This window comes from Ranitomeya variabilis, chromosome 8 (genome assembly GCF_051348905.1).
Source record: "Ranitomeya variabilis isolate aRanVar5 chromosome 8, aRanVar5.hap1, whole genome shotgun sequence".
In the NCBI taxonomy this organism is placed as follows: Eukaryota; Metazoa; Chordata; class Amphibia; order Anura; family Dendrobatidae; genus Ranitomeya; species Ranitomeya variabilis.
Window position 1 is genome coordinate 153,448,462 of NC_135239.1, and position 20,142 is coordinate 153,468,603.

A 20,142-nucleotide genomic window follows, 5' to 3' on the forward strand; every position below is an offset into this window, starting at 1 on the left:
CTAGACAGGCGCGCTGGTCGTTGTTTTTCTCTCGGTTTAATTTTGTGGTGTCCTACCTGCCGGGTTCTAAGAATGTTAAGGCGGATGCCCTTTCTAGGAGTTTTGAGCCTGACTCCCCTGGTAATTCTGAACCTACAGGTATCCTTAAGGATGGAGTGATATTGTCTGCCGTTTCTCCAGACCTGCGGCGGGCCTTGCAGGAGTTTCAGGCGGATAGACCTGATCGTTGCCCACCTGGTAGACTGTTTGTTCCTGATGATTGGACCAGTAAAGTCATTTCTGAGGTTCATTCTTCTGCGTTGGCAGGTCATCCTGGAATCTTTGGTACCAGGGATTTGGTGGCAAGGTCCTTCTGGTGGCCTTCCCTGTCTCGAGATGTGCGAGGCTTCGTGCAGTCTTGTGACGTTTGTGCTCGGGCCAAGCCTTGTTGTTCTCGGGCTAGTGGATTGTTGTTGCCCTTGCCTATCCCGAAGAGGCCCTGGACGCACATCTCGATGGATTTTATTTCGGATCTTCCTGTTTCTCAGAAGATGTCTGTCATCTGGGTGGTGTGTGATCGTTTCTCTAAGATGGTCCATTTGGTTCCCCTGCCTAAGTTGCCCTCTTCTTCCGAGTTGGTTCCTCTGTTTTTTCAAAATGTGGTCCGTTTGCATGGTATTCCGGAGAATATCGTTTCTGACAGAGGTACCCAATTCGTGTCTAGATTTTGGCGAGCATTCTGTGCTAGGATGGGCATAGATTTGTCTTTCTCGTCTGCTTTCCATCCTCAGACTAATGGCCAGACCGAGCGGACGAATCAGACCTTGGAGACATATTTGAGGTGTTTTGTGTCTGCAGATCAGGATGATTGGGTTGCTTTTTTGCCTTTAGCGGAGTTTGCCCTCAATAATCGGGCCAGTTCTGCCACCTTGGTGTCTCCCTTTTTCTGTAATTCGGGGTTTCATCCTCGATTTTCTTCTGGTCAGGTGGAATCTTCGGATTGTCCTGGAGTGGATGCTGTGGTGGAGAGGTTGCATCAGATTTGGGGGCAGGTAGTGGACAATTTGAATTTGTCCCAGGAGAAGACTCAGCTTTTTGCCAACCGCCGGCGTCGGGTTGGTCCTCGGCTTTGTGTTGGGGACTTGGTGTGGTTGTCTTCTCGTTTTGTCCCTATGAGGGTTTCTTCTCCCAAGTTTAAGCCTCGGTTCATCGGCCCGTACAAGATATTGGAGATTCTTAACCCTGTGTCCTTCCGTTTGGACCTCCCTGCATCTTTTTCTATTCATAATGTTTTTCATCGGTCATTATTGCGCAGGTATGAGGTACCGGTTGTGCCTTCCGTTGAGCCTCCTGCTCCGGTGTTGGTTGAGGGCGAGTTGGAGTACGTTGTGGAAAAAATCTTGGACTCCCGTGTTTCCAGACGGAAACTCCAGTATCTGGTCAAATGGAAGGGATACGGTCAGGAGGATATTTCTTGGGTGACTGCCTCTGATGTTCATGCCTCCGATTTGGTCCGTGCCTTTCATAGGGCTCATCCTGATCGCCCTGGTGGTTCTGGTGAGGGTTCGGTGCCCCCTCCTTGAGGGGGGGGTACTGTTGTGAAATTGGATTTTGGGCTCCCCCGGTGGCCACTGGTGGAATTGAACTGGTGTGCATCATCCTCTCTGTTCACCTGTTTCCATCAGGATGTGGGAGTCGCTATTTAGCCTTGCTCCTCTGTCACTTCCATGCCGGTCAACATTGTAATCAGAAGCCTTTCTGTGCATGTTCCTGCTGCTAGACAACTCCCAGCTAAGTTGGACTTAGTCCTTGTTTGTTTTTGCATTTTGTTCCAGTTCACAGCTGTAGTTTCGTTTCTGTGTCTGGAAAGCTCTTGTGATCTGAAATTGCCACTCTGATGTTATGAGTTAATACTAGAGTCTTAAAGTAATTTCAGGATGGTATTTTGATAGGGTTTTCAGCTGACCATGAGAGTGCCCTTTCTGTCTTCCTGCTATCTAGTGAGCGGACCTCAATTTTGCTAAACCTATTTTCATACTACGTTTGTCATTTCATCTAAAATCACTGCCAATATTTGTGGGGGCCTCTGTCTGCCTTTCGGGGAAATTTCTCTGGAGGTGAGCCGGGACTGTGTTTTCCTCTGCCGGGATTGGTTGGTCCTCCGGCCGGCGCTGGGCGTCTAGGGATAAAACGCGGGCTACGCTACCCGGCTACTGTTAGTTGTGCGGCAGGTTTAGTTCATGGTCAGTTTAGTTTCCATCCTTCCAAGAGCTAGTTCGTATGTTTGCTGGGCTATGTTCTCTTGCCATTGAGAACCATAACAGTCAGCCATCTCCAGGATGATTTCTTGGAGTTGTGTTATGATCTGGTGACCTTGGAGCCGCATGAAACTTTCTCTGGAGTCGATGGAACCTGTACTGACCGCAAATCCTGAACTAACACCGCAACTAGAAGTAGCCGTGGGGTGTGCCTAACATACCGTAGACACCTCGACACAGCCGGAGGACTAAATACCCCTATAGATGGAAATAGGAATGCTACCTTGCCTCAGAGCAGACCCCCAAAGGATAGGCAGCCCCCCACGAATAATGACTGTGAGTAGGAGAAGAATAGACACACGCAGGTAGAAAACAGGTTTTAGCAAAAGAGGCCACTCTAGCTAAATAGGAAAGGATAGGACAGATTACTAGGCGGTCAGTATTAAAACCCTTCCAAAAATATCCACAGCAGATAATACAAAAAGTTCCACAATCTAACTAAAGACATGGAATGTATATCTGCCACTCCAGAGAATCCAACAAGACTGAGAAAATACTGACACAATCTAAGCTGGACAAGAAAACACAAAGAATAGCACTGAATTGTGAAGCACATAGCATGTGTGCCACAGGAAAAAAAAACAGACACTTATCTTTGCTGATTTGGCAGAAAGGCAGGAGGAACCAAGTAGAGGTCCAACACCTCCCAACAACAATTGACAACTGGCAAGGACTAATGAATCCTGCACGCCTAAATACCCCAGTCAGAACTGCAATCAGCAGATACACCTGACCAGGACTGCAACTCAGGGGCAACTGCATTACCACCTACAACCACCGGAGGGAGCCCAAAAGCAGAATTCACAACAGAGTTGTTGCCGTTAGACGAATTTTCATATAATAATTCTCAGAGCGCCTCCACTAAATTTACACCTTTCTTTGCCAATCTGGGTTATCATCCGTGTATTTTACCTAGGTCTCCAATTAATTCAACGGTTCCGGCAGTGGAGGAAAGGCTGACTGCCATGAGAAAGAATCTGGAGGTTCAGAAGGAATCCCTGACCACAGCTCAAGAACATTATAAGAGATCGGCTGATAGATTCCGTAAACCTGCACCCATGTTCAAGGTAGGAGATTCCGTGTGGTTAGCAACTAAGAATCTGAAGTTAAACGTTCCTTCACAAAAACTTGGACAGAAATTCATTGGCCCTTTCAAGATCAACGGTATTGTGAGCTCTGTGGCCTGCTGGCTGAAGCTGCCTAGGACAATGAAGGTACACCCAGTTTTTCATGTATCTTTACTAAAGCCTGTATCTCCTAATACCTTCCAGGGACGTGTTGTGCCACCTCCACAGCCTGCAGTGATTGATGGGCAAGAACAATTCGTGGTGGAGGAAATTATTGATTCCAGGATTTGCAGGAATCGGCTCCAATATCTGATAAGAGGGCAGGGATATCCCCCTGAGGAAGACTCTTGGGAACCGGTGGAAAACATCAATGCCCAACAGAAGATTTCTCATTTTCATCAGAGATTCCCTGAGAAACCAGGTCCAGGATCGTCCTGAGGCGGGAGTAATGTCAGGACTCTGAACATTTTTTACCTTTTGTGCATTACTGCCCTTTTTCAAGATGGCGTCTTTGGTCTCATGTGCACTGTGTCTCCTGCTATAAAACTCCACCCCAGCCTTCAGTCTGTGCTAGAGTATTCTGCCTTGCATCCAGCTCCTGACCTCTGATTACTCCCTGGCTATACACCTGCTCCTATGAACCTGTGTGGTGATCCTGCTACTCTGCTCTGAGTTCCTGCTGCATAAACAAGTTTCCAGTAATCCTCCTTCATCTGCTGTTCGTGTTTACTTCCATCTGCATTTGCTGGTCATGTAAGCTGTTGCTGCTTTGCAATAACCTGAGTCTATTAACCAGGCCTCCCTGGTTGAGCTAAGATATAATTTGAACTGCCTAATAAGCATATCTATCTGTGCCTGGACTAAGACAAGGATTTATTCGTGTCAAGTATCCTCAAGAATAACTGTGCTTCATAGACTTTCTGCTTGATTGCATTTTTCCTCTGAAGTTTCCTATAGACTGCTAAGCTGCGTTTATTATTTGCACCAAGTGTTGTGGACTTGAGTTTCTCTCTGCACCTGTTTGAATCACCGTGTGATAATATAGACTTTACCACTTATAAAACTGTGTCCTGTAGTTGTCTTGTTCCATGCAAAGAGTCTCCTGAGTTATCCCCTATAATTATTAGAGGGGGTTCCTCAAGGATCAGTCCTAGGCCCCCTCCTCATCTCTTTTTATACTGCCCCTATTGGACAAACAATCAGTAGATTTGGTTTCCAGTACCATCTCTATGCTGATGACACCCATTAATACACTTCTTCTCCTGAAATCACACCCGCCTTTTCAGAAAACACTGGTGATTGTCTTACTGCTGTCTCTAACATCATGTCCTCCCTCTATCTGAAACTGAACCTGTCAAAAACTGAACTCCTCGTGTTTTCTCCCTCTACTAACCTACCTTTGCCTGACATTTCCATCTACGTGTGTGGTTCCACCATTACTCCCCAGCAACATGCCTGCTGCCTTGGGGTCATACTTGATTCCGAGCTTTCATTCACCCCCCACATCCGATCACTGGTTTGCTCTTCTTATCTGCATCTCAAAAAAATTTCTAGAATTCACCCTTTTCTTACTTTCGATGCAGAATAAACTCTTAATGTTTCTCTTATTCATTCTCATCTGGACTATTGTAACTCTCTACTAATAGGCCTACCTCTTTCCAAACTCTCCCCTCTCCAATCTATTCTGAATGCTGCAGCCAGGATCATATTCTTCACCGATCGTTATACCGATGCCTCTACCTTGCGCCAGTCATTACACTGGTTACCCATCCACTCCAGAATCCAGTACAAACTTATTACCCTCATCCACAAAGCACTCCATGGCTCAGCACCACCCTACATCTCCTCCCTGGTCTCAGCCTACCTCCCTACTTATGCTCTTTGTTCTGCTAATGGCCTGAGGTTAACATCCTCAATAATGAGAACCTCCCACTCCCATCTCCAAGACTTTTCACGTGTTGCGCCAACTCTTTGGAATGCACTACCCAGGTTAATATGATTAATCCCCATCACCACAGTTTTAAGTGTGCCCTAAAAACGCATTTGTTCAGACTGGCCTACTGCCTCAAAGCATTAACCTAACTATCCCTGTGTGACCCATTCAAAAAACTTAAACCAAAATCAGGTTCCTCGCATCATGTTCTCATACACTTTATGCATTTAATTAGCCCTCTGTGTCCGTACTGTTACATACTTAGGCTGTTAACTGGTTCATGCAGCTTTACATGAGCACCCAATTCTTACACTATGGCTGATCTGAACAACGAGAGGAATTGTTACCATCCACCTCTCATGTATCCCCTTTTTCCTCAAAGTTTGTAAGCTTGCGAGCAGGGCCCTCCTCATTCCTCTTGGTATCTGTTTTGAACTTTGTTTATTGTTATGCTGTAATGTCTATTGTCTGTACAAGTCCCCTCTATAACATAAAGCGCTGCAGAATATATTATATGTTGGCACCATATAAGAAAAATTATTATTATGTGTGTTCAACATTTCTTTTGTCTCTGAAAGTTAAGTAAGCTGACTATAACTGGCTAGAAAGGAATTTTGACAGAATCCATAATTTACTATTTTGTTTTTCCCAACTTAAATATCTTCTGCTTTAGGTAATGTAATCCATTCCCACTTTTACTTTTCTTATCTCTGTGCTTGTCATAAAAACTTGTGACTGGGCTTCTGAGATCAGACAAGCCAGTATACCAAGAGACCCTGTTTGTGTGCCCTTGCCTCCGATCGATCAACTCCCTGATTTGATGAAAACTGGCAAACTTGTAAAACCTTTTGAGTTTCTCTCCAAACGGGTTTCCACTACATGGTTTTCAACCTGATACTGCTGCTCCAGTTGTGCATACATTTGTTCAATGAAGGAAACCTCCAATATTGCTATCCATTATCCAAACAAACAGTAAAGAACAATAAAGGTTTGGGAAAAGTTGCATTACTAGAAGTTAATATCAAGCCTTTAACAAATCTTTTCGCATGACTTACACCAATTTAGCACTCTGCACAAGTAGAAATGTTTATACTAATAGAGTTCCTGGATTGGCTTCTTACCTCAGGCCATGAGGTATGATTTTATAAATGGTCAATATTAACTTTTATGATTGCTAAATCCAATAGGTAGCACTAGATACCCAGTTTTCTTCCTCTCTGAATAGGCTACTTTGGTATTTTCAGAAAGAAGATATTAGTGCATGTAACTTTAAAGCTGTTTAATTACCTGAGCCAAGAGCCCAAATTCCGCCTTCAAGGCTGAATAAAAGATATGTAAAAGTCGTAGAAGTTTTTCATCATTGTACTCAAACCGATCTCCAAATGTGATGGAACAGATCACATTAGTAACAGCATTGTTTATTAAGTAAGTTGGATCAAACTGATCTGTAGAAAACAGAATAATGATAAAAATGTATTATGTGAAATCACATGTACAGGGTCAGAGGTTATTACAATAAGGTAACATGGTACTGAGAATTATTTGCCTAAAGAACTGGGAATATTAAGTTTACAGATTTATCCTAAAAAATATTTCGAATTGACAGTCCTCAGTGGTTGATACCTTTTAATGGCTAACTGAAAAGATGGTAACAAATTGCAATCTTTCAAGACTACTCAGGTCTCTTCATCAGGCATAGACTAAAAGAAATTCTAGAAAATCACATATTTATGCACAACACATCACAGAAAAAAAAAACATAGATAAGACAGGTGACATGAAGCAGAATTACCATGAGTGCTAAACAGTTATGTCCATAAATATTGGACCAGTTCTTAGATAAGGAATGTTTTATTATCCTCTGATTGGGGTCTGGTTCTATTGTGATGACCACACATGGTCTGAGGGGCAAATTCCTTAGTTCCTTAGTTTATGTAAAAAGACATAAATCCATGCGACACGTGGGGGTTGTGGGCTGGGGGCTCACAACCCAACACCGTGCAGGATGCTTGGCATTTGCACCAGAACACCAGAATTGGCAAATTCGCCACTGGCGCCCTGTGCTCTTCACAGATGAAAGCAGGTTCACACTGAGTACATGTTACAGAGGTGACAGAGACTGGCGACGCCGTGGAGAGCGATCTGCTGCCTACAACATCCTTCAGCATGACCGGTTTGGAAGTGGATCTGTAATGGTGTGGGGTGGCATTTCTTTGGAGGGTCGCACAGCCCTCCATGTGCTCGCCAGAGGTAGCCTGACTGCCATTAGGTACCGAGAAGTGATCCCCAGACCCCTTGTGAGACCATATGCTGGTGCAGTTGGCCCTGGGTTCCTCCTAATGCAGGACAATGCCAGACCTCATGTGGTTGGAGTGTGTCAGCAGTTCCTGCAAGATGAAGGCATTGAAGCTATGAACTGGCCCACCCGTTCCCCAGACCTGAATCCGATTGAACGCATCTAGGACATCATGTCTCGCACCATCCACCAACTTCACGTTGCACCACAGACTGTCCAGGAGTTGGCTTTAGTCCAGGTCTGGGAGGAGATCCCTCAGGAGACCACCTGCCGCCTCATCAGGAGCATGACCAGGCATTGTATGGAGATCATTCAGGCACCTGGAGGCCACAAACACTACTGAGCACCATTTCCTTGTCTTGAGGCATTTCATTGAAGTTGGATCAGCCTGTAACTTCATTTTCCACTTTGATTTTGAGCATCATTCCAACTCCATACCTCCGTGTGATATTAGTTGTGATTTACGTTGATTATTTTTAGGTTTTATTGTTCTCAAGACATTCCACTATGCAATGAATAAAGATTTACAACTGGAATATTTCATTCAGTGATATCTAGGATGTGGGATTTTAGTGTACCCTTTATTTTTTTGAGCAGTGTATATATATATGTGTGTGCATACATTGTGAGGGACTGAGGGCAATCACATGTGAGGGTCGTTATGTTTCTCCCAGGATGTACATTGAAGTGTAAGGGTGTGGCAGGAAATATCATGCTCCTCTCCCTCTAAAGACAATGTCTGCAAGGAGTGTATTTAACCCCTTAGTGACCAAGCCAATTTTGGCCTTAGTGTAGTGACGACCCAATTTTTACAATTCTGACCACTGTCACTTTATGAGGTGGTAACTCTGGAATGGATTCCACTGATTCTGATAATGTTTTTTGTGACATATTGTACTTCATGTTAGTGGTAAAATTTCTTTGATATGACTTACATTTATTTATGAAAAAACGTAAATTTGGCAAAAATTTACAAAATTTAGCAATGTTCAAACTTTTAATTTTTATGCCCTTAAACCAGAGAGTCATGTCACACAAAAACAGTTAATAAAAAACATTTCCCACATGTCAACTTTACATCAGAACAATTTTAGAATGATTTTTTTTTTTTTGTTAGGACACTATAAGGGTTAAAAGTTAAACAGCAAGTTCTCATTTTTACAACAAAATTAGCAAAACCATTTTTTAGGGACCACATCACATTTAAAGTGACTTTGAGGGGTCAATTGTTATGATCCTAGTGGCTGAGGATCACAAAACGGACTAGCTAAGTTTATGAACATAGACACGAGCTCTAGGGAGGTGGTAACTGGACTGACCGCAAACCTGATCCTAACCAACACACTAAAGGAAGCCGGTGAACGTGCCTAAAATCCTGGACGTCTCGACGCAGCCTGAGAAACTATCTACTCCTGGAGGGAAAGTAAGACCTCACTTGCCTCAAGAGAAATCACCCCAAAGATATAGGAAGCCCCCAACAAATAATAACGGTGAGGTAAGGGGAAAACACAAACGTAGAAATGAAAACAGATTAAGCAAATGAGGCCCGCTAATACTAGATAGCAGAAGACAGATAGGGAACTGTGCGGTCAGTAAAAAACCCTATGCAAAATATCCACGCTGAGAATACAAGAACCCCCACACCAACTAATGGTGTGAGGGGAGAAACTCAGCCCCCTAGAGCTACCAGCAAGCAAGGAAATCACATATTAGCAAGCTGGACAAGAACACAAAAATAAACCAAGAAACATATGACCACTGATGGTCAAAAAATGAACCAAGCAAAACTTAGCTTCTCTTGAAGAGACTGATAACGAAGGACTGCAGGAGAGCTCCAAAATAGCACTGAAGACATTGACAGCAGGCAACAACTGAGAGTCCAGGTGAACTAAATAGGAAACCAGCTAAGAGATAACGAGACAGCTGATCCTGCCTCAGACCTGCAGAATGACACAAAGAACCACCAGAGGGAGCCCAAAGACAGCACTCACACAGTACCAGTTGTGACCACAAGAGGGAGCCCAAAAACAGAGTTCACAACAGTACCCCCCCCTTGAGGAGGGGTCACCGAACCCTCATCAAAACCCCCAGGGCGATCAGGATGAGCCACATGGAAGGCATGAACCAAATCGGCCGCATGAACATCAGAGGCGACAACCCAGGAATTATCCTCCTGACCATAGCCCTTCCACTTAACAAAATACTGAAGCCTCCGTCTAGAAATACGAGAATCCAAGATCTTCTCCACCACGTACTCCAATTCGCCCTCAACCAGCACCGGAGCAGGGGGTTCAACAGAAGGAACCACAGGCACCACATACCTCCGCAACAAAGACCTATGGAACACGTTATGAATGGCAAACGACGCTGGGAGGTCCAAACAAAATGACACCGGGTTAAGGATTTCCAAAATCTTATAAGGACCGATGAAGTGAGGCTTGAATTTAGGAGAGGAAACCTTCATAGGAACATACCGAGAAGACAGCCATACCAAATCCCCAACAAGAAGTCGGGGACCCACACCGCGACGGCGGTTGGCAAAGCGCTGAGCCTTCTCCTGTGACAACTTCAAATTGTCCACCACATGGTTCCAAATCTGCTGCAACCTATCCACCACAGAATCCACCCCAGGACAGTCAGAAGGCTCAACCTGACCCGAGGAAAAACGAGGATGAAAACCAGAATTGCAGAAAAAAGGCGAAACCAAAGTAGCAGAACTAGCCCGATTATTAAGGGCAAACTCGGCCAATGGCAAAAAAGTCACCCAATCATCCTGATCAGCAGAAACAAAACATCTTAAATAAGTTTCCAAGGTCTGATTAGTTCGCTCGGTTTGACCATTCGTCTGAGGATGGAAGGCCGACGAAAAAGACAAATCAATGCCCATCTTAGCACAAAAGATCCGCCAAAATCTGGACACAAACTGGGATCCTCTGTCAGACACAATATTTTCAGGGATGCCGTGCAAGCGAACCACATTCTGAAAAAATAGAGGAACCAAATCGGAGGAGGAAGGCAACTTAGGCAAGGGCACCAAATGGACCATTTTGGAAAAACGATCACACACCACCCAGATGACAGACATTCTCTGAGAGACTGGAAGATCCGAAATAAAATCCATGGAAATGTGCATCCAAGGCCTCTTTGGGACAGGCAAAGGCAAAAGCAAACCGCTGGCACGAGAACAGCAAGGCTTAGCCCGAGCACAAATCCCACAGGACTACTGTACTGTTATGATCCTAGTGGCTGAGGATCACAAAACGGACTAGCTAAGTTTATGAACATAGACACGAGCTCTAGGGAGGTGGTAACTGGACTGACCGCAAACCTGATCCTAACCAACACACTAAAGGAAGCCGGTGAACGTGCCTAAAATCCTGGACGTCTCGACGCAGCCTGAGAAACTATCTACTCCTGGAGGGAAAGTAAGACCTCACTTGCCTCAAGAGAAATCACCCCAAAGATATAGGAAGCCCCCAACAAATAATAACGGTGAGGTAAGGGGAAAACACAAACGTAGAAATGAAAACAGATTAAGCAAATGAGGCCCGCTAATACTAGATAGCAGAAGACAGATAGGGAACTGTGCGGTCAGTAAAAAATCCTATGCAAAATATCCACGCTGAGAATACAAGAACCCCCACACCAACTAACGGTGTGAGGCGAGAAACTCAGCCCCCTAGAGCTACCAGCAAGCAAGGAAATCACATATTAGCAAGCTGGACAAGAACACAAAAATAAACCAAGAAACATATGACCACTGATGGTCAAAAAATGAACCAAGCAAAACTTAGCTTCTCTTGAAGAGACTGATAACGAAGGACTGCAGGAGAGCTCCAAAATAGCACTGAAGACATTGACAGCAGGCAACAACTGAGAGTCCAGGTGAACTAAATAGGAAACCAGCTAAGAGATAACGAGACAGCTGATCCTGCCTCAGACCTGCAGAATGACACAAAGAACCACCAGAGGGAGCCCAAAGACAGCACTCACACAGTACCAGTTGTGACCACAAGAGGGAGCCCAAAAACAGAGTTCACAACAGTCAATATGACAAAAAATTCCCAAAAATGACACCATTGTAAAAACTGCACCCCTCAAGGTGCGCAAAACCACATTCAAGTAATGTATTAACCGTTCAACTGCTTCACGAGAACTAAAGCAATGTGGAAGGAATTTTTTTTTTTTTCACAAGGCCATCAGGAAAAAATGGACCACAACCCTAACCACAACTCTAACTCTAACACAACCCTAACCCTAATACAACCCTATCCACAGCTCTAACTCTAACCCTAATCCTAACCCTAACTGCAAAGAATGGAAAAAAAATTTCAATTTTGTTATTTTATTATGTTTATGTAACTAAGGGGGTGACAAATGGGCATCTGATTTACTATTTTTTTATTTTGATCACTGTGATAGTGTTTATCACAGTGCTCAAAATGGACCAATAGGAAAAATCTATTGTTGCCGGGTACCGGCCGGCAGATCTCGATGAGCGCACTGCGCATGCGCCTGCCATTTTCTTCCAAGAAGATGATGTGGAAGGCCAGGAGATGGAACAGGAGGGCCTGGGATGGTGGAGGTACCAGCGGGCAGCTCAGGGGACCCTATTTCTCTCTCCTCTGATGTGCTAGATCATATCAGAGGAGAGAGAAAAGAATTGAAAATCTGACTTTCTTTTTCATTTTTTGTGATTAGGTACTGTGAAAACTGGCCTTGATCATGTTCTCCAGGGTCTCGGCTACCCCCGGTAGCCTCTGCACAGGATGGATCACAAGCCTTATCTTCTTCTGCAGTCTCGACCACAGTAGATGCTGCTCAGCATAAATGTCGGTCTCAGCGTCTTGCTCAGACTTGGGCTGTGCGCACTGTTACTACTGCCTCTCCAGGTTCAGCTATGGTAACTAACAATAGCAGTGAGCAGTCATTCCTGAGACGAAGTCTATTCACACTAAGGATTCACACTACTGAGCATGTCCATGAGGTGGCGACCTCTCATTGGTGGTCAGTTGTTAGCTGCTCAGGTCCTGTGCCGGCTCTGGATTGGCCCACAAGCAAGGTCCTGTCTGATTGACACAATCTATAAAAGGATCTTTGGCACACCCGTTGGTGCGCTAAGATCATTTATGTCACATGTGTGTGTGGAACACTATGGTAGTGTGGACTTGTCTGCATGTACTCAAGGCAGGCGTATAGCCTTTAGAATTCTGGCATCTCGGAGAGGAGTTCGTGCAAGTGTTCAGGGCGGGCGTATAGCCTTTAGAATTCTGGCACCTCTGGAGAGGAGTTCGTGTGAGTGCATGCGCTGTGACTGTGTACACTACCTGTTTTCTTGCCCCTGAGAGGGTAGCACTCACCTGTGAGGTAACAGGGGGATTTCACATAGCGCCACTTCCACTAGCGTGGCATCTACATGCGCAATACTATCCAGGGATAGCTGCATTTCCGTCTCTACCCCTCTCTGAAGCTATCAGAGCTGGGTAGTTATTTTCTGTTCACACAGGCCGACATTTAACCCCGTCTTCTTTCAAGATCACTTGCCGCACGCTTCCGCCATTGTTAACTAGCTGCGGTTTTACATCTCCGCACGGTGGACCCTTGGTTGTGATCGCACTTCACCTTAATTTAGATTTTGTGCGATTTGCCAACCCTAACAAGGACTCCCAAGTATGAGGACCCTTGACAATGGGTTGTGAGGTTATCTATTTTGGCCAAAATATCAATCAATACCTCATTTAATGTATTTATTATATGCATTAATTTGTTTATCTTTTATTGCACTTTTTACCATTTTTTGCAGGATGCACCTTGGCCCCTTATTGTTGTCATGGTTTACTAGGGCATCTGTCCCTGTGGGGTGCATGTATATAGTGCTGGAAAGCCCGCCTTATAATACTGTGGGTGTCATCAATAGGTTGTTTTCCCGACACTTTGCATCACACATACCTGTGTGAATGGCGTTCTAAGCAAGCCTCATTAGTGTGCATTTTTTCTACTAGGCAGCCAACCCCTCCATAATCTGATAGGTGCATGGGTGGCTGTTACTATCAGTAGTGTGCACCTGTGCTGTCCCTGCCTTTATTAATGGGGCCTGCTACATACTGCTAATGCATTGTCATTTGACAGGTTTTGGTAAGGCTTTCCCCTTATGGTATGTTTTTCTTAATTTTTCCATGTTAGCTGTTTTTGATATTAGTGTTAGGGCTTGCAAGCATGAGGACCCTTGACATTGTGTTTCGAGCTTATCTATTTTGGCCAAAATATCAACAAATACCTCATTTAATGTATTTTGTATGCACTAATTTGTTTATCTTTTATTGCACTTTTTATCATTTTTGCAGGATGCAGCTAGCCCCTTATTGTTGGCTTGGTGTGCTAGGGCCAACATGCCTTAGCACGATAGAGTGCAACCTTTTTTTTGTATACTGTATATGAAGGTAGCACCTCCTGTATGCACCTATTCACATTAGTCTGGATGTGCCAGTCAGTTTTTTGCCATTTGTACGTTAGCTTACTGGCTGAGCACTGCGCCCTTCACCATATGGTGATTTTAATTGCTGCAGGTTCTTATCTACTCATAAATGCAGGCTTTGCTGACAGAGGTGTCCACATTCACCCAGGAATTCAGACATCAGCCTAACAGGTGTTCACACAGAACAGGGACCCATCAGTCTTTGAGACCACCTTGACGACGGTTAATGGGCAGATATAATTTGGCCAAATTATATGCTAAATGTCCCATATTTTTTTCCTAATATTCAAAAGCCGTAATGCTATTCATATTTTCATATATTTCACATTGACATACTTTAGCACTATATAGTGCAACCTTTTTTTATAAAAGTAGCTAGGCAGAGTTCAAGGTGCAGTGTACTGTTAGCAGAAGCAAGTACAAGTTGTGCTGGGCTTTGTGAGACGTTATCAAACTCTCTGCGGATATACCTGCAATGTCTGGAGCTCAAGGCTTAAGTCGGTGGCTATGGAGAGCACCAACACTCCTTCCATACAGAGGAAGTTGGACGTGGATCTGTATGAGGGAAAATTTATGGATTTCGGCAATACTGCAGGTCCGGATGGAAAATTTATGGGCTGACAGGAACTGTTACAGCGTGGATAGTTCAGGTGGAAATGAAAGTGAAGTTGGAAATGAACTGTGTTACTGAAACAAGAAACAAATGGTGCTGTGCTCTATACTGTGTGATATCTGATATCTTCACCTATCAAGTAAACTGTTAAATGTTATAATGTACCGGGTGTCCTCTGAGGCCTATGACACGGGTTCTCACCGTGCTGCCAACACTATGTCACGGATCCCAACAGTATGTCAGGGATCCTGGGGAGGATATCTTTATCGTCACCACTAACACAAATTTGTCACGAACCGGAGTTGTTTGGTTGCCCCTGGTTCCTTCTGAAGGGGATTTATCTATATCCCACTTCCCAGTTCCGGTTTGGAACCTGCAGCTCTCTGGCACCCCCCTTACCCTCAGGTCAGATTAGGTACTGCACCTAGGGTAATTAGTCGCCAGAAAGGCTGCCTGCTGTGTACTGGCTATTGGGCTCACCGCAGCGAGGGCAATTAACTACTCCCACTCAGGCGGAAACAATAATTAACAACACCGCCATCGCTACAGATTCCCAAACGCACAGAACAAAGTATGCTGCCACCAGCTCCGATTGCACCAAAGGTTAACGGGCCTGGAGCCAACCCAAATCAGTATCGTAATTCACCTCAGAGGACACAGTTCGTTATAGAGCAGAAGAGACAAGCTAGTAAAATTATATATTTTACTCCGTAAAAGATAGGCAGTATTTACAAAAAATATTAAAAAGATATTATAAAGGAGATGATCATATGTACATTTCAACTACAAATAAAATAAGGATTAAGATGGAAGAGAACACTCACATTTTGCTTAGGTCATTCCAGGCTAACCATGCTGGTGGAAGGAGCCAGACATCACAATGCATTACAGAGGGTCTTATTACAGCAGAGTCCCAGGCAAGCAAGAAAGCTGGGCTGAGTGCAGTAAGTTATACTTCTGGGCTTGTGACATCACTAAAGGGGCTGGTTTCACTGCACCCTCCCCTAGCTGCCCGGGTGCACATTTTGGTGAGAAAACTTATAATACTCATAAATGTGCTTGAGAACCTAGCAGAATAATTGCCCACACATCACTCATCTTATATTGAAATTATCTTTCTAATAAGTCTAAACTCGGACTAGCTATTCCACTTTGTTTAGGAGAAATCCATTTTTCGGATTCCTTGGGAGTTAGGCTTTAGCAAGAGGTGCTGTAGTGAAGCTCTATCGAAACACGTTTCAGATATGTAACTGTCATATTTCTATCACATACTGGTGTCGCATTATGACTTCTGTAATATCTCCCCCCATACAGCAAGCACATGGATTTCAAACAAAGAGACTTGTACACACTCCTGGCTTAATTAACATTCATATGGTAGGGGGGAAGGAAGGAGTGAGGAGAGAGTGTAGGGTTACAGAAGCCAGGGACAGATATCCCCTAGTTCAGGGGCTGCGAGGGGGGCCACATGCAGAATGTGTGATAACAAGGAAAAATCATACACCATTTTATACATTATCGTGACACCCTACAGGCGGCAAGTGAGTGTAATGCACCTTATACGATATAGAACATTGTGACTGGGACACAATTTATTTGTGTGGTGCCAGGGCATGGAAACGTAGCCCCTGGACCATGGCTAACCACTAGTGTTGAGCGATACCTTCCGATATCGGAAAGTATCGGTATCGGAAAGTATCGGATCTAATCCGATACCGATACCCGATCCCATTGCAAGTCAATGGGATGAAAATATCGGAATTAAAATAAACCCTTTCTTTCCTTGTAGGTTCATTCTACATGAAGGAAAACAACTAAGAATAATGTAGGATGTATTGGGGGAGGTGGCGGAGACATTAAAGGCACAGAGGTTTATCCCAATCAAATAGAATAGCAGGATTTTTATTTTTTTGACGTTCGGCGTTAGAAAGATTTTGACTATGTTATTTTTTATTTTATTTTGTCAGATATTGATGTTTCACTACTTCCACGCCCTTCACCTTCTTTTTTACTTCTCCCACACTTTCTTCTTCATTATCCTCATCATCAGCTTCTTTTACATCAACTATCTTCACCTTATTCATCTTCTTCTTCATCTTCTACCTATAATTTTTTTTTTTTACATTGTTCATATTCTTTTTATTTAACTATTATCTTCTTCATATTCAACTTCTTCATCATATTCTTATTTGTGACAGGCATTCCCGTAGTTGTTATCTATAAAAGTTTGAAGATTACACCTTCCGTTCTGCCTGTCACAAAAGAGTTACATTTGTCCGCGTTCAGTTTGGCCTGCAGCATCAGGCTTTATCCAGGGGCACCACGGGAAGGAACGGACTCACCCCCATACACTGCTTAGTCTTCTTCTGCTTATAATTTAGATAATATCTTTTGCTCTGATATTTAGTGTTATGCTTAATGTTCTTCTGCTCTTTGTTCTGCAGCCTCTTGTTCTTCTGCTTCTCGGTCTCCCATGTCGTCGTCGTCTCCAGGGTCGTCGTCTCCAGGGTCGTCGTCTCCGGGGTCGTTGTCATCGGGGTGGTCTTCAGGGTCATAGTCTCCAGGGTCGTCGTCATCTCAGTGGTTGTCGTCTCTGGTGTCGTCGTCATCTTAGGGGTGGTCTTCCGGGTCGTCGTCTTTAGGGTCTTGAACTTGGAAATGTAGCAGAAGGTACAAGAAGGCTGAGAAAATGCCGAGAAACAGCTGATGGAACTGGAACTTGGATGGCTACCCGAAGGTCCAAGAGCCAATGGAACTACCGAGGACCAGCTGACGTTACTGGAACCCGGTTACTAAGCAGCAGGTACCCGTGCCTGAAAGCACTACCAAGGACCACCTGACGTTGGTGGAACTCAGATACCCAGAGGGAGGCACCTAAGCCAAAGGCTCTGCCCGGAACCAGCTGACGGTACTGGAACCAGGATGGGGAGCAGAAGGTACAAGAGCAAAAGACACTGCCGAGAACCAGCTGACGGTACTGGAACCCGGATGGGTAGCCGAAGGTCCAAGAGGCAATGGAACTACCGAGGACCAGCTGACGTTACTGGAACCCGGTTACTAAGCAGGAGGTACCCGTGCCTGAAAGCACTACCAAGGACCACCTGACGTTGGTGGAACTCGGATACCCAGAGGGAGGCACCTAAGCCAAAGGCTCTGCCCGGAACCAGCTGACGGTACTGGAACCAGGATGGGGAGCAGAAGGTACAAGAGCAAAAGACACTGCCGAGAACCAGCTGATGGTACTGGAACCCGGATGGGTAGCCAAAGGTCCAAAAGCCAATGGAACTACCGAGGACCAGCTGACGTTACTGGAACCCGGTTACTAAGCAGGAGGTACCCGTGCCTGAAAGCACTACCAAGGACCACCTGACGTTGGTGGAACTCGGATACCCAGAAGGAGGCACCTAAGCCAAAGGCTCTGCCCGGAACCAGCTGCCGGTGCTGGAACCAGGATGGGGACCTATTCAAGCTTGTCTTCCTAGAGCCCCAACTAGCGGTGTTGGAGCAAAGGGTCAGCAGGGGGAGCAGAGTGTAGGCCGAAGCCTTCACTGGAGGCATTTGTAGGTCTGTTGTGTCTGCATGGCTGTTGCAGGACACATTGCCGGCTACACAGCAGGGGAACAGCTGGCGGTGCTGAACCCCACTGACACATTGGCGAGGTGTTTTTCTCTGTGCAGCCAGCACTTCGGGGCACCAACTGGCGGTGTTAGAGCCCAGGCTCTGCAGGGGGAGCAGAGTGTAGGCCGAAGCCTAATTGAACCAATTTTAAAGGTAACCTTTAACCCCCCCTCAGGTGTTACAAACTAGAAGAGCCACGCCTTATGCAGCAGTAGTGCTGCACAAGTCAAAGATTGCTCTTTTAATTTTGTTCCTTGCACAAGCTGAATGAAACACGTACAACATTTTGGCCCTTATACAGTCAATCTGTCTTGGAGGCGGGAGTTCCCTTCGTAATGAGACGCAGCACAGCTGGCAAAAATACCACCTTGGTGCTTGGCGCGGCCTCCTGAGCATCGCATTTTGATGTACAGGAGTCTGCGTTGTTGCGTTATCCCTTGGCCATGCGCTGCCCGTCTTCTGACATCATTTCATGTCGGCTGGTGCGGTTCGCGATGCCCATGAATCCCAGCCCCGCAGTGTCTTTACAGTGTTTCACACTGCGGGGCTGGGATTCATGGCCTGGCGCAGTACATATGTTCGCCTCTCGCTCGTGTCCTTACACCTGCTACAGACTGTGCGGCGTCAGCTGATCCCTTATCGCATGCCACGGCCATGAAGCCGCACAGTCTGAAGAAGGCGGAAGGAGCTGAGTGACAGCCTGGCGAAGATATGCACTGCTCATGCCCGTCAATAACACCCTCGCAGTCAAAATAAATAAGACACCGAGGGGCGTTGTGTCGGGCAGGGCGGCCGCAGAGGCGCAGCCAGCCAAACAATGATGTCAGAAGAAGGGCTGTGCTACCAAGGGGGTCGTTGCGTGTCATTACAAAGGAAAGTCACACCTCAGGGACGTTTTACTGGTCTCAGGGGACACATTGTAGACGTGTTCTGTTCCACGGGTGCAAGGAGAATAAGTTTATGAGCCACCTTGCACACATGCAGCATTACTGCTGTACAAGGTGGCTGTAAAACATACAAACACCTGGGGGTGGGGCGACAGGATCCCTTCAATTTCAGTTCTTGTGTCTGCGTGGCTTTTGCAGGACACGATGCCGGCTACACAGGAGGGGAACAGCTGGCGGTGCTGAACCCCACTGACACATTGGCGAGGTGTTTTACTCTGTGCAGCCAGCACTTCGGGGCACCAACTGGCGGTGTTAGAGCCCAGGCTCTGCAGGGGGAGCAGAGTGTAGGCCGAAGCCTAATTGAACCAATTTTAAAGGTAACCTTTAACCCCCCCTAAGGTGTTACAAACTAGAAGAGCCACGCCTTATGCAGCAGTAGTGCTGCACAAGTCAAAGGTTGCTCTTTTAATTTTGTTCCTTGCACAAGCTGAATGAAACACGTACAACATTTTGGCCCTTATACAGTCAATCTGTCTTGGAGGCGGGAGTTCCCTTCGTAATGAGACGCAGCACAGCTGGCAAAAATACCACCTTGGTGCTTGGCGCGGCCTCCTGAGCATCGCCTTTTGATGTACAGGAGTCTGCGTTGTTGCGTTATCCCTTGGCCATGCGCTGCTCGTCTTCTGACATCATTTCATGTCGGCTGGTGCGGTTCGTGATGCCCATGAATCCCAGCCCCGCAGTGTCTTTACAGTGTTTCACACTGCGGGGCTGGGATTCATGGCCTGGCGCAATACATATGTTTCCCTCTCGCTCGTGTCCTTACACCTGCTACAGACTGTGCGGCGTCAGCTGATCCCTTATTGCATGCCACGGCCATGAAGCCGCACAGTCTGAAGAAGGCGGAAGGAGATGAGTGACAGGCGAAGATATGCACTGCTCATGCCCGTCAATCA

The 20,142-nt window shown here is 45.6% G+C and overlaps 1 protein-coding gene across 1 annotated transcript in view; it reads right to left on the bottom strand.

The window, feature by feature from the left end:
• Window positions 1–20,142, bottom strand: part of LOC143788084 (cytochrome P450 2D15-like) — a 464,437-nt gene that overhangs the window by 224,105 nt on the left and 220,190 nt on the right. The window contains exon 4 of the mRNA XM_077277457.1: window positions 6,585–6,742. Coding sequence (XP_077133572.1) covers window positions 6,585–6,742 — 158 coding nt within the window. The remainder of the gene's footprint in view (window positions 1–6,584; window positions 6,743–20,142) is intronic.